The sequence below is a fragment of the Malaya genurostris genome, chromosome 2 (genome assembly GCF_030247185.1).
Source record: "Malaya genurostris strain Urasoe2022 chromosome 2, Malgen_1.1, whole genome shotgun sequence".
NCBI classification, from domain to species: domain Eukaryota; kingdom Metazoa; phylum Arthropoda; class Insecta; order Diptera; family Culicidae; genus Malaya; species Malaya genurostris.
The window spans coordinates 69,805,465-69,818,793 of NC_080571.1; the positions used below are offsets into that span (position 1 = coordinate 69,805,465).

General features: G+C 35.3%; 1 protein-coding gene across 4 annotated transcripts in view; it reads right to left on the reverse strand.

Moving 5' to 3' along the window:
• Positions 1–6,897: 6,897 nt before the first annotated feature.
• Positions 6,898–13,329, reverse strand: part of LOC131427714 (GATA-binding factor 2-like) — a 53,900-nt gene continuing 47,468 nt past the window's right edge. For all 4 annotated transcript variants that reach the window (XM_058591157.1, XM_058591155.1, XM_058591154.1 and 1 more), the window contains exons 5-6: positions 7,255–7,504; positions 6,898–7,186 (exon numbers count right to left, since the gene is read on the reverse strand). In XM_058591157.1, coding sequence (XP_058447140.1) covers positions 7,096–7,186; positions 7,255–7,504 — 341 coding nt within the window. In that variant the 3' untranslated portion in view covers positions 6,898–7,095. The remainder of the gene's footprint in view (positions 7,187–7,254; positions 7,505–13,329) is intronic.

The window sequence follows — 13,329 nt, forward strand, 5'->3', positions numbered from 1 at the left end:
TAATGGCAGTCTACCTACAAATATTCCTTCAATGCCATTCGCTTCTTTAAATGAAGTCGATTTAGGCGATATAACTGAAAATAAAATGATCTACCTACAAGATCAACTTTTTCAAATCATCCAAATGAATTCGACTTCATCACTTTTGAAACATTTCAAATCGGATGGAAATTTGCAAATAATATTATAATGAATTTAAAATTTAACAGTGATGTTAAATAATTATTTGAATATTTTAAATTGGAATGCTCGATCTTTGAAATCGAGTGAAGATGAATTTCATAATTTTCTCGAAGTTTACAAAATCCATATTGCCATTGTGACAGAAACTTTTCTTAAACCAAGTGTCAAATTGAAAAGTAATCCACATTATGTGGTTCATCGATTTGACAGGTTTACTGGAATGGGTGGAGTTGCCATTTTTGTCCAACGGCAAATTAAACATCGAATTTTACCTTCTTTCAATAATAAAGTTATTGAAAGCTTGGGAATCGAAGTTGAAACCATTCATGGAATTTATTTCATCGCTGGAGCATATTTGCCATTCCAATGCATCGGCGAACAATTAAATTTATTTAAAGGCGTTTTGCAAAAACTCACAAGATATCGATCGAAATTTTCCATAATAGGGGACTTAAATGCTAAGCATGTCCAGTGGAATTGTAGGCAAAATAACAGTAATGGTAAAATACTTCATAATCAACTCTCAGCTGGTTACTTTACAGTTCTTCATCCCAGTAATCCGACTTGTTTCTCTTCCGTGAAAAACCCGTCTACAATTGATCTGGTTCTAACAGATCAAAGTCACATTTGTAGTGAACCGATTAGACATGCTGACTTTGACTCAGATCATCTTCCAGTAACATTCAGACATTCCAACAAAGCTATAATTATTCCAATTAGTTCTATATTCAACTATCATAGAGCTCATTGGTTGGATCACAGATCTCACATTGAAAATCATGTGGATCATGAAACTATTTTAGAAAATTCTGCGGACATCGACACAGCAATAGATAATTTGAATCATTATATTATCGAAGCTAGAAATCTTTCAATTCCCAAAGCTCCAACTAAATTAAATTCTCCTATCATCGATGACAATCTTCAACTGCTCATTCGGTTGAAGAATATTTGTCGACGGCAATATCAACGTTCTCGTGATCCTGCTATGAAAAACATAGTTAAGGATTTACAAAAAGAAATTAAACATAGATTTACTCTTTTGCGAAATGAAAAATTCGCTTATGAAGTTGAACAAATTAAAGCATATTCTAAACCTTTCTGGAAACTTTCTAAGGTTCTTAAGAAACCTCAGAAACCAATTCCTGCTCTCAAGGAAGGAAATCAAATACTTTTTACAAATGGCGAAAAAGCTCAAAAACTTGCTCAGCAGTTCGAGAGTGTACACAATTTTAATTTGAACGTTGTGAGTCCTATTGAAAATGAAGTCTCACTGAAATATGAGCATATTTCAACCCAAGTGTTATCACACGATGACATTATTGAGACGAATTTTGACGAAATTAAATCAATTATTAGGAAACTTAAAAACATGAAGGCTCCTGGTAATGATGGAATTTTTAATATTCTTATTAAAAATCTTCCCGATGTTGCCTTGAGACTCCTGGTTAAAATTTTCAACAAGTGTTTTTCATTAGCTTACTTCCCAAAAAGATGGAAAACGCTAAAGTAATTTTTCTTCTATCAGTAAACCTTTTGAAAAAAATATCTTGTTGAGAATGATGTCTCATATAAATAAGAATTCAATTTTTTTACCAGAACAGTTTGGATTTCGTCATGAACATTCAACTACTCATCAACTTGTCAGAGTAACGAACATGATAAAAGCAAATAAATCTTCTGGGTTATCCACTGGAGTTGCTCTTCTAGACATAGAAAAAGCATTCCACAGTGTTTGGCACAAAGGTTTAATAGCAAAAATGTCTGATTTCCAGTTTCCTATTTATTTGATCAAAATTATTCAAAATTATTTAACTGATCATACTCTTCAGGTTAGCTATCAGAATTGTAAATCTGAATTGCTACCCGTACGAGCCGGTGTTCCGCAGGGTTCGAGCGTAGCTCCAATCTTGTATAATATTTTCACTTCTGATCTTCCAAATCTATCCGTTGGTTGTCAGAAATCGCTATTCTGTGACGACACAAGTCACAGGTAGAAATCTAACAGTGATCTGCAGTCGCCTACAAAGAAGTTTAACTATTTTCAGTGATTATCTGTCAAAATGGAAAATTAAACCAAATGCAGCAAAAACGCAATTAATTATCTTTCCTCATAAGCCAAGAGCTTCTTTCCTTAAACCAAATAATAATCACATTTTCAAATTGAATGGCTTGGAATTGACATGGTCTGATCAAAACTCACTTTCAAGGATCACATTGAAGGAATCCAGGTAAAGTGTAATAAATATATTAAATGTTTATATCCTCTTATAAACAGAAATTCTAAGCTGTGTCTAAAAAACAAATAATTAATTTATAAACAAATTTTCAGAACAGCCATGCTTTGTTCAGGGCCAATTTTGTCAAGTTGTTGTTCTACCAGGAAGAAAATGCTTCAAAGGATTTAGAATAAAATTCTGAAAATGATCGTCCTTCCTGGTTTAGTACAAATGAGTTACACAGACTCACAAATATAGAACCATTAGATGTAATGTCACATAATATTATAAGCAAATTCCGACAAAAATCGATGCAATCTTCAATTGAATCGATTCGCTCTCTGTATTAGTTAGTAAGTTAGTATATAAGTTCCTTTTCCCCATTACACAATACAAGTAGGTTTAGAATTTTCCCTACTCAAAAATCTCAGAATTGCGGAAGCAAATAATGTCCTCATGGTAATAACCAAATCATATATATAATAGGGCTGAAAAGTCACCACTTGTGGCTGAACACCCAATTTAAATCCTAATAATTTAATTTTAACTCATATTCCAATAAATAGTTATTAAAAAAAAACGTGTGAATCAAACCTCTTAAAAAGATACTCTACGTAGAATTCTTGCAAATACCGCGGATCGATTTTTCCTTTGTTGTTTTCAAAATTTCGTTAGAAAAATCGTTGAAATATTTATGTGAATCAATACAACTTGTGTTCTTATATTTAATCAAATTGGTTGAACAAAAAAATCTAATTCTCGTCAGATGGTACTCCTAATTTACAATCGAATTTATTTTTCGGTTTACGTAACTTTCGGAATATTATTTTAACAACAACAGTCACATCGAATATGTAAGAATACATTCATATATATTCATACAAAATGTAAAACTTATGACGTCAATATTCGGTTTATTATCTTTATGTTGTCAATTCTCTGTCAGCCGGTGGGTAAACCAACACAATTATAAAATGAATATGCCTCAGGATCAAGTAAAAACTACAAGGATCAGCCCCATGGGGTTGATCGAACCATTGATGTGAAACAAGGCAACCAAAATTTCTAATGATCTACAATCAAACAGTTCAATCAATCGTCACACTTTTTTTACGTTGCTGACAGTATGGCCTGTATAAACGATGATTCGGAGCATTCACCTGCCTTGAACTGACTGAGTTGCTGGAAGCTACCCAAAAACGTCACACCATTAAAGCATCCCAATCCAGAATAATCTCTTCATTGCTACAAGCTGAAGAACATGAAGATTCATCGAACGCAAAGTGTGTCTAAAAGATGTATGCCACAAACAAATGATGTATTTAAATTTCAATTCAATACTGTGTAGGTCCCACTTTCCCTAACTCTAACTCTAGGGGAGTATGCCGCCCCGTAATACGGCATCCCTTTCTCTCTCCCAAACAACAAGACAATCGGCCACGTTAAGCTAAAGCAAATATAATATAAAATTTTATTTGAAAAAAAATATCGTCACACTTTTGAATTCGCAAATGTACGAGAGTCTGCTTAGATTGAACCGAAACCGAACACGCGAACCCAGAATATAGACTTTATTTATCGTGATTTGTATTTGTTTTGTAGCCGACGAAATTACACCAATAACCCAAATGTATGCAATTATATGTTTGTACACGATACGGATATCGATATTTAGGCTTGCTATACGGATATCGATATTTAAGCTTCTCTTCGCAAAGCTTGTGTTCAAGTTTTGTATGCATGCAGTTATTTTTTATAGCGTTTCTCTGCCTTAAAAACCATTCTGCGATTTCGGTTGAAGCGATAAACTTTTTCTCTTTATCAATCGAGTTCTCTTTATGTAAATTAGAAATAAATCTAAAGCACTGAAAAGTTACCCCGGGGTAGTTGTCAATTTCTCAGGCAAAGCGACATAATATGGATTTTCATCCGATCTTGCACGACAATAGATCAGAGCATAATAATAAAAGCTTCAAATCGTATATGGCACTTTTTGTCTTGCTGTGTAGCAACAACCTACCCATAGCATGGTACTCGTAGGACTGAAACGTTAGCTATAATTTCGCTTATATTTATAGATTCGCGTGCTTCCAACAGCTCCACTTTAGCATCGATTGACCAATCAGAGCAATGCTTTGCCTTTGATATATCGCTTACTCCTTCAAAACCGTCGACTATGGCAGGGAAATCCAGTATGCCGGAAATTTTTTGCAGTAAAATAGGACACTGCTAGCTATTAATCAACAATTCAATGATATGCAATAAAAAATTCATGGTTATGAACATTCAAATCAATACGTAGAAATATTTCCAATCAAATGGTGACATAATAATTATAATTGATACAAAATAGACTGAGCTGTAAGTGTTTAAAACCTGACCACATTTCTACGTGTATTTTTCTTGAGTCTCTGATTTGCAGCTCTATATAGAAAATAAAGATGTGTTCCACATCAAAATTTTCAGTAGTTCTTGCTTTTCAACGTCTGCTTTTTGTCTTACCATTAATCTATTAAACAATCCATCACATCTCTTGAGGCAGAGGGTTCAAAGTGATATCCGGATAGAAAAATGGAGTTACGAGCTTTAAATGAAATACATTCCTCAAGTAACGCATTTTCAGACCATGATTAATTTTCATGGGAGAAGACTTTTTGCTCATGGTTTCATGAGAAGTTAATTTTTTTAAGAAGTTAAAAAAATTTTTCTAATCATGACAGCAGTAACAGATTTCTCTCCGTGCACCGGGCCCTAAATAGTTTGGTCTATTCAAATTTGCAATAGGTTTAACAATAAAATTATTAATCAGTTTAACAATTAATTCACTGCAAAATCATTAGTCGAAAATGCTTTCAATAGAACAGCATGATTTTAATTGCATTAACATTTGATAAACTTACCCGTTTGTCACTTCATTTTCACATTTATCATGGAATGAACTATCATCAGTCGACTCACAGAGTCACGTGATAGCGAATTGAGATTGGAAGAGTCATCTCACTCGACTCGCCGAATAAAGGCCTAGACTTAACCACACTAAAATCGCGTACAAGAAAACTTTGCATCGTTAAAATGTTTGTAATTTTGCTTTTCGGGAGCCGAAGTAGGGTATGAAGGTATGAGATAATGGGCCGTATGAATAAAGTGTAGTAAAGTCTGTTGTTTGTAGTATCTTCTCAAAAACAAAGTCCACAGAGTATAACGTTGCTTGGTATGAATAAAAAACAAGTTCGAACATGTAGTTAATGCTACTTCCGAATTTAAGCATTTATTGCATACCGTATTGACACAGAGCCGGAAAAGCTAGCATATGCATGCACAAAGCAAGAAACGTACTTACATCTGTAAAAATGCCACTTTTCAATTTCAGTACTTCACTTTATAAGCAAACACACGAGTAGCAACCTCTAGAGCTACCTACCGACAACTTGTAGTAAATACTACAGTTTGTAGCATGTTTTGACAGGAACGTGATCCACACGTAGCATTTACTACCGAAATTCAAGCATGCTACGTTTTATTCATACGGCCCAATGTCATAATCCGCACATACTTCATATCATGTCGGTTGGAGATTGAAGGTAATATTTGCTCATTTGCACATGCTGTATTACACTTGTCCTTAATATAAACATCTCTGATCGTAAATTTTTCATTCCTATACTGGTTTTTGGATTCAATATAAAAATTACGGCCTAAAAGCTATTCTGTGTTGTAGTCTGAGGGCATGACGCGACTATGCTCCCAGGACGCTAAGCGCCATTCATGCACCCTCGAGTTATTTCATTTTATTCCCTGCATTATCTGATTAATTTTTCTTTCTTATAAACACGTAAATCAAATAAGGTTTCTTAAAGCCAGCATGCAAATTTCCATTGAAAGGCAGACGAAATCTTGGCGAACTGCGCGTACATACATCTTTCATGCGTGGACCTTTTCGTTGCATGCTTTCAGAAGAAACCAAAGAGCATCACATGAATATGAATTTAAGTGGCGCCTTGCTTCTGCTCGGGATACATGTAGTCTGGAGCAGACATCCTTCTGCTATCTACACCACGACCTTTAATTTTACTTTTGAAACCCCACCGACACGAGCAGCACTAGACACCCCTGGCTCATTCGGTGCATCATCAAAGCGAATGCCGCAGCTTGCATTTGGTCCGTCGTTTTCAATAGAGAACTGTTGCTGCTGGCTCCCAACGATGAAGAACCCCACACTTTTCGTAGTTTGACTGTTGGAGGGATGAGTCATCGACTAGCACCGGTAACTAGGCTCTTAAACAAATTGTCAAGCTATCTAATGAAGTAGCGCAGATATGCTCTTAGAATTATGCTTCATAAGATAACGTTTTCTTCATGATCATGAGCAAACTATTAACTGAAAACTTGAAATTCGAACCAATATACCAAAATATTTAATGAGTCATCTTAGAACAATTCTCCAGGAAATCTTTTACATAAATATATTTCATTTTCGGCATCTAGAAGACACCTTCTCACATCAATGTAAGTACATTCTTTAAAAGAAAACGACGTGTTTTCCTTTTACCTGCCGTTGGATAATAGGTTTTTAGAAACTATTTGGTTAAATCATGTACCTATTACTAACCCGAATCAACTTTCCGTAAACTAAATATTTGGTAATCTTTTTAATCTAAAGCCCGTAAAACGAACCTCAATTTTAAGTCAGTAACTAATTACTGGCACGTTCCGCAACCGCAGTGCTCGTAATTACACTAGTGATTTCGCCATTCGATGCTCGACTGGTATCCAACGCGGGGACACTGCAAAAGAACGCGGTGATTACGAGGTAACTCGAATGTAAACAATAAACAAACAAATTAATACTAACCTCGTTGTAACATGCCGCGTCAAGCTGTTGCTGCTCGGTAGATGAGGGGACATGCTGCCAGCCGTGGAAACGGTGCTATCGACATATCTTTGATCTTGAGCGGTTCCCGAGGAAGACGTAATTACATGGCTGGGATGAATTTCCATTGGCTGCGATGGAACCGTCAGGTGACTATGCGGTGGCATCAGCAGCTTCTGACCACCACCCAATGGGTGCAGCGGGGAAGCTACCATCGATGGAAGGATTTTTTCTAGAATAAGTAAAAAAATTACTATTAGAATTAAGACATGCAGACAACAAAAACCTGTTTTAATCCATCTAGTGGTGTAATGATGCCTTTCTCGTATATAATAATGTGGTATTCTATTCGAAATGTTTCTCTTCGATTGTTGAAATAAACCAAGGGATTGTTTGTGCATTAACTAGTATTACATGAAGAATGAAACAGTTCTCTGATCGGTTAGACCATTCATTAGAACCCGAGAACCGGTATAATCGAAGTCGGTTCGTACGGCCACCAACTAACATGACGTACAAACTCTACTAGTTTTTATTCAAATTTGAAAGATTTTATACGATTTTTCCATAGCAATTTTTGGACGAACCATAAGACCTTCCATTTGACCCTAAGATTGGGAATAACGGTTTTGAGTCCAGCTTAGAGTTTTTGTTTCGCCGGTTTAAGTGACGGTGTACAATATTGAACACACTTTACCATAAACTTATCATATAAGTTTGTACAAAATTAGTTCAGCCATCTCCAAGAAACCTAGTGCGATTTTTTGACACACATACATACACACACACATTAACACTCCATCGCCAATTACTTCCAAGGCTCCGTAACCCCTCACCACATCCAAAATAAAACAGTTTTCAACGGTCTGTCAGAGATGCGAAAACTAATCAGCAGTGCTCTTCTTGTCAACCGATGATCAGATTGCAGTTTTCAGAAGACCAGAAAATCCATTTCATCGGTTTACGTACTGGGCCTACCACTTCGCTTTTCGTTAAGGACATGTGTTCGCTCGTTTTCAAATTACGATACCACAATATTTCCATTACTCATTATAATACTACGGTCGATAAGCTCATAGTCACTGAAAATAATCCCTACATTATTGAATAATATACTAAATTTAAACGAGGACGTGCAAACACTGATGAAGCACCACGCACGTTACAGAAAATCAAGAAAGATATCAAAAGGAAGTATGTTCACAATTTTGCATGAGCATTTGAATATGAAAAAACCTATTTTAATCCACCTAGTGGTGTAATGATGCGTTTCTCATATTACTCATAACATCAAAAATATTACTGTGGAATTCGCACAAACAGCTGTTCTTTGAATAGAAATAGGAAAGTTTGTTCGGACTTAATCTAACAAACTCTACAAATCCTGTTTACTCTGTAGTTCCGGAACCGGAAGTAGTATACACAACAAATTTAGGAAATCCGTATGAAACTGTAAGACTTTTCCTTTGAACCTATAAGTTTTTGAAAATCGATTTGGCCATCTTGAAGGAAAGTGAGTGAGATCCTTTTGCAGTTTTTAATCACCATTTCCAATTCTCCCGAAACCGGATTCAGATGACCGATAGAGCCGAAGTTGGTTTGTTTGCCAGCATCAAATATGACCTGAAAACTGGAACAGTTTTGAACCTAGTTAAACCTAGACTTACTATTTTATGCTCTATTTCGATTAAATCAATTAAACGAAATCTAAGAATCGAAGCGAAACTGCGTTTTTGTTACTTCTGCATATGTAAGTCTAGCTAAACAGCATAAATCAGAATCATAAAACATGTAGTAGGATTATTACTTTTATTATTATTATTATTGACATCATTACACCCCCGGCATGGTTACAATGAATGAAACTTCGATCTTCTATAAAACGCCTGAGTCAAATCGATTATTATATAGCCTTTTTTGATAGTAAAATTTTTATAAAACAGCCCTGAATAAAGAAGAAAAAAAGTTCTAGAGTAATGTTTCATCGCTGATTTCTACTATATCATTCACTATGTATCTTATTATTATTATATCGTTGATTTATCCCCGGTTTTAACCTAATTCTGGTCGTTCACCGGGTAAACTATGTATCTAAACAAAACTTTAAATGTGTATATTAAACGTAACAATAGCGCTCAAGTGACAAATTAGAGAAAACCTTTTTTATCCACCTTGTGGTGTAATGATGCCTTTCCCATATTACTTATGTTTTCACAGACATCACTAGAAAATTCTGTCAACATTTTCTTTTCAAACTTGAATAAAATCAAAAATATTCTTTGGTATAAACTACAATCACCTTTCCAATTTGTACACAGTTTTGTCAAGTCAACATGGATTCAAATGTGGTAACCCTGCACGTTAAACAAAATTGAACAAAGCACGCTGTGTGCTAGGCGGGTGCGTTTTCTTCTTCTTCCGTACCAGCACGTACCGATGCGTACCAATTTTGCATCATTTTGAAAGTTTTGATACCTATTGCCCTATAACTTCGGAACCGGAAGTTGGAGCTGGATGAAATTGCACAGTATCTTTTAAGACAATGAGAGCTTTAATTTGAATCATGATTTGTGAAAATCTGTTTACCTGTTGCTGAGAAGTCGAAGTGAGTTCCGTTTTTGGAAAAACGAATTATCCTTCACTATTACCTGTGCGCTCGGGAGCGGCAACCGGGCACTAGTAGTCCCCAAGTAGATTTATATATCCACCATCTAATCAGTCGGAAGTCGGATAAAAATAAAATTCAACAGCGAGATATATGACCATAATACCTTTCTTTTGAATCTAAGTTTGTGAAAATCTGTCTCGCCATCTCTGAGAAAAGTGAGTAACAGTTTTTTCCTTTATTTGTAATTCTGGAACCAGAGGTCGGATCGGGATAAAATTCAATATTGATCTATAAGATCATAAGGCCTTTTCTGAATCTGAGTTTGTGAAAATCGGTTCAACCATCTATGAGATAACAGAGTGACATTATTTGTAAGAAAAAACATACTTACCTACATACACACACATATACACACAGACATTTGCTCAGTTCGTCCAGCTGAGTCGAATGGTATATGACGTTCAAAAGTTTTCACAGTGATTGTATAGCCTTTCTATGTGAGAAAGCAGACCGGTAAAATTTCAGTTTCGAATGAAATTATTCTAATGATGATGAAATTTCTGGCATTTCACTGTTAGTGTATTCCGAATCATTCAATTGACTTTTGTGGTCATAATCAAATGAGATCCACTGGATTCATCGTCAATTTAATAATCAAACCTAGTCATTTGAAGTTTCGCTTGCTCCGTTTCATGAGCGAATGAACCCACATGTTTCTCTGTCTCAGCCGCCGACAGTGAACAAGTTCGAATGAATAGGCATGAACATCACTGCCCATATTTGCATATCAGTCCCATATGGAAAATCGGCATGTCGAGAAAAAGATTATATTTTATTTTCGAATTTTTTGATTTATTGTGCTACCTAATGCTAAATCATGGTATTATTACATAAAATATCGGCAATACATCTTTGCTATTCCAATATTACAACAAATGAAATTATTGAAATTTGTACTGAATGGGACTGATATGCAGGTACTTTGCATATGGGACAGACATGAGTTGATATTTTTTTCACATTTTACTGAACAAACTCTCAACTTTTATTGCAATTTCTGAGAGTATATTGAGGATAGATTTCATTCCTCAAGCTAACTCAAAATTTGCGAAAATCGATATGGGACTGATATGCGAGTATGGGCAGATCAGCTCGATGACAGAAAATTATTCCGACCGGTACAATAAACAAAAAGTGACGATTTATATTTGAGTTCACAGTTATCGCCAGCAAGTGTGAAAGGCAATAACATTATTTTTCATAAGGATAATGCACCGTGTTACAAATCGATTGCTACGGTGGCAAAATGTTATGGTTTGAAATAAGGAATGCTAACGCATGCACCATATTCGCCATATTTAGCACCGTGCGATTATTTTCTGTTCTCAAATCTAGCAAATAAGCTCGCTAGAAAAAGATTCCCTATTCGATGGGTAATCACTGAGACTCATGCCTTTGTTGAGGTTAAAGAGATATCTTGGTATAAATGTTTTATGACTCATGACCGACCTTTAAAAATGGCTGCCAATTTTATTAGTATCATTTATTTTATTCCATTTAAAAAAAATAAAAACTTCAAATTTGACATAGGTAAGGCCGGATGTATTTTAGTATGCACTTTCTTCAAATCGTTGTAACTCAAAAACCGAAACTTTTTTTTTCTGTTCAACAACACTGCCTTAGCTGTAAGATACCGGAGGCAGAGAAATCATTACTTTCATTGAAATTGTGTCTTGTAAGAAAATTTGTACACTCTGAAAAGCTATACAAGGTGTGCCAGTTTGTAATGCGGGATTTTTTCGAATGGAAATATATGCTGCTTGTAAGTAAAAGGTTCGCAACACTTCATTCAAAGTAGGTACCTTCGAAAGCCAGGATTTTTTTTTTTCATATTTTCTCACGAGTACCGTATCGAAAGAAAATTAAAATAAATGATAGTCGGAAGGAGTCAAGTCCGGGAAGTAAGGAGCGATGACACTTTCATGTCTTGTGGAGCACTCTGGTCGTTTTTCGAGCAATGTTCTATTCAATTTCATCATTTGCTGTCGCTAGCTATTAGTATAAGATTCCCCGTAGTACAAGACACTTGATCCCTTAAAATGCCCATCATCGTTTTCCTTTCTAAGCAATTGGGTTTTGCATTTGATGCCGATTGTTAACCGATGATTTTCTGGAATTTGGATTACCAAAATAAATTATATATGATACTAACTTGTAACTAAAAACCTAGTGGTGGAATGATGCCTTTCTCATATCAATCATACTATCATATACAATACTGTGGTATTCTTCAAAACAATTTTCTTCGATTCCTAAAACAATAACCGGAATCGGTTTGTTTGACCGTCTACTGATAAAAACTATCAATTGGAAAAGGTTTGAGGTCGATTTAGAAAATTTTTTACGGTTTTTCGCCCTTTTCAGTGATGGTATAATATTTTTAACACACTTTACCCTATATTCCCGGATCCGGATGAAATTCAGGAATTACGTATGGGACTACAAGACCTTCCATTTAAACCTAAGTTTGTGAAAATCGATCGTGCCATCTATGAGAAAAGTTAGAAAACTTATTTTAATTTATTTGCACATTTTACCTTACCTAACTCCGGAACCGAAAGTCGGATCCAAAAAATATTCAGGAATTTTGTATGGAACTACAAGACCTTTCATTTGAAGTTCTAAGTTAGTGAAAATCGGTTCAGCCATCTCTGAGAAAAGTTAGTGCAAAAAAAACGTTGCATACACACATACGCACATACACACACAGACATTTTGCGTACTCGACGAACTGAGTCGAATGGTATATGACACTCGGCCCTCCGAGCCTCGGTTCAAAAGTCGGTTTTCACAGTGATGGCATAACCTAATCCTTCATTGCAAACAAATCTGTGGAGAAAATACCAAAATATTAGCTGACACACCACACGGTATTTGTTATCGGGAGCTTGAAGTTTTGCAAATGCTTTTATCTTCTTATAACTGTAACGTCTTCGTTTTAGAAGTCTGCTACTTCATCGTTTTGTTTATCGAGTTGTATCAGAATTACCGTAAAATATTGGATTTGTTTTAATTGACAAAATCAAACAAATTATAGCCAAAATTAAAAAACAATAGAATCACTGTATAAACCGACTTTTGAACGGAGGAACGGATGACCGAATATCATATACCATTACCATTCGACTCAGCTCGACGAGCTGAGCAAATGTCTCGTGTGTGTATGTGTGGGCATGTGTGTCTTTGTGTATGTGAATAATAATGTCACTCACTTTTCTCAGAGATGTCTAAACCGATTTTCCTAAACTCAAGTCAATTGAAGTTTATCTTTATTCGACATCCGGTTCCGGAATTACAAGACAATATGTGCAAATATATGAGAAAATGCGCACTCAATTTTCTCGGAAATTTCTCAACCGATTTTTACAAACTAGGATACAAATGAAAGG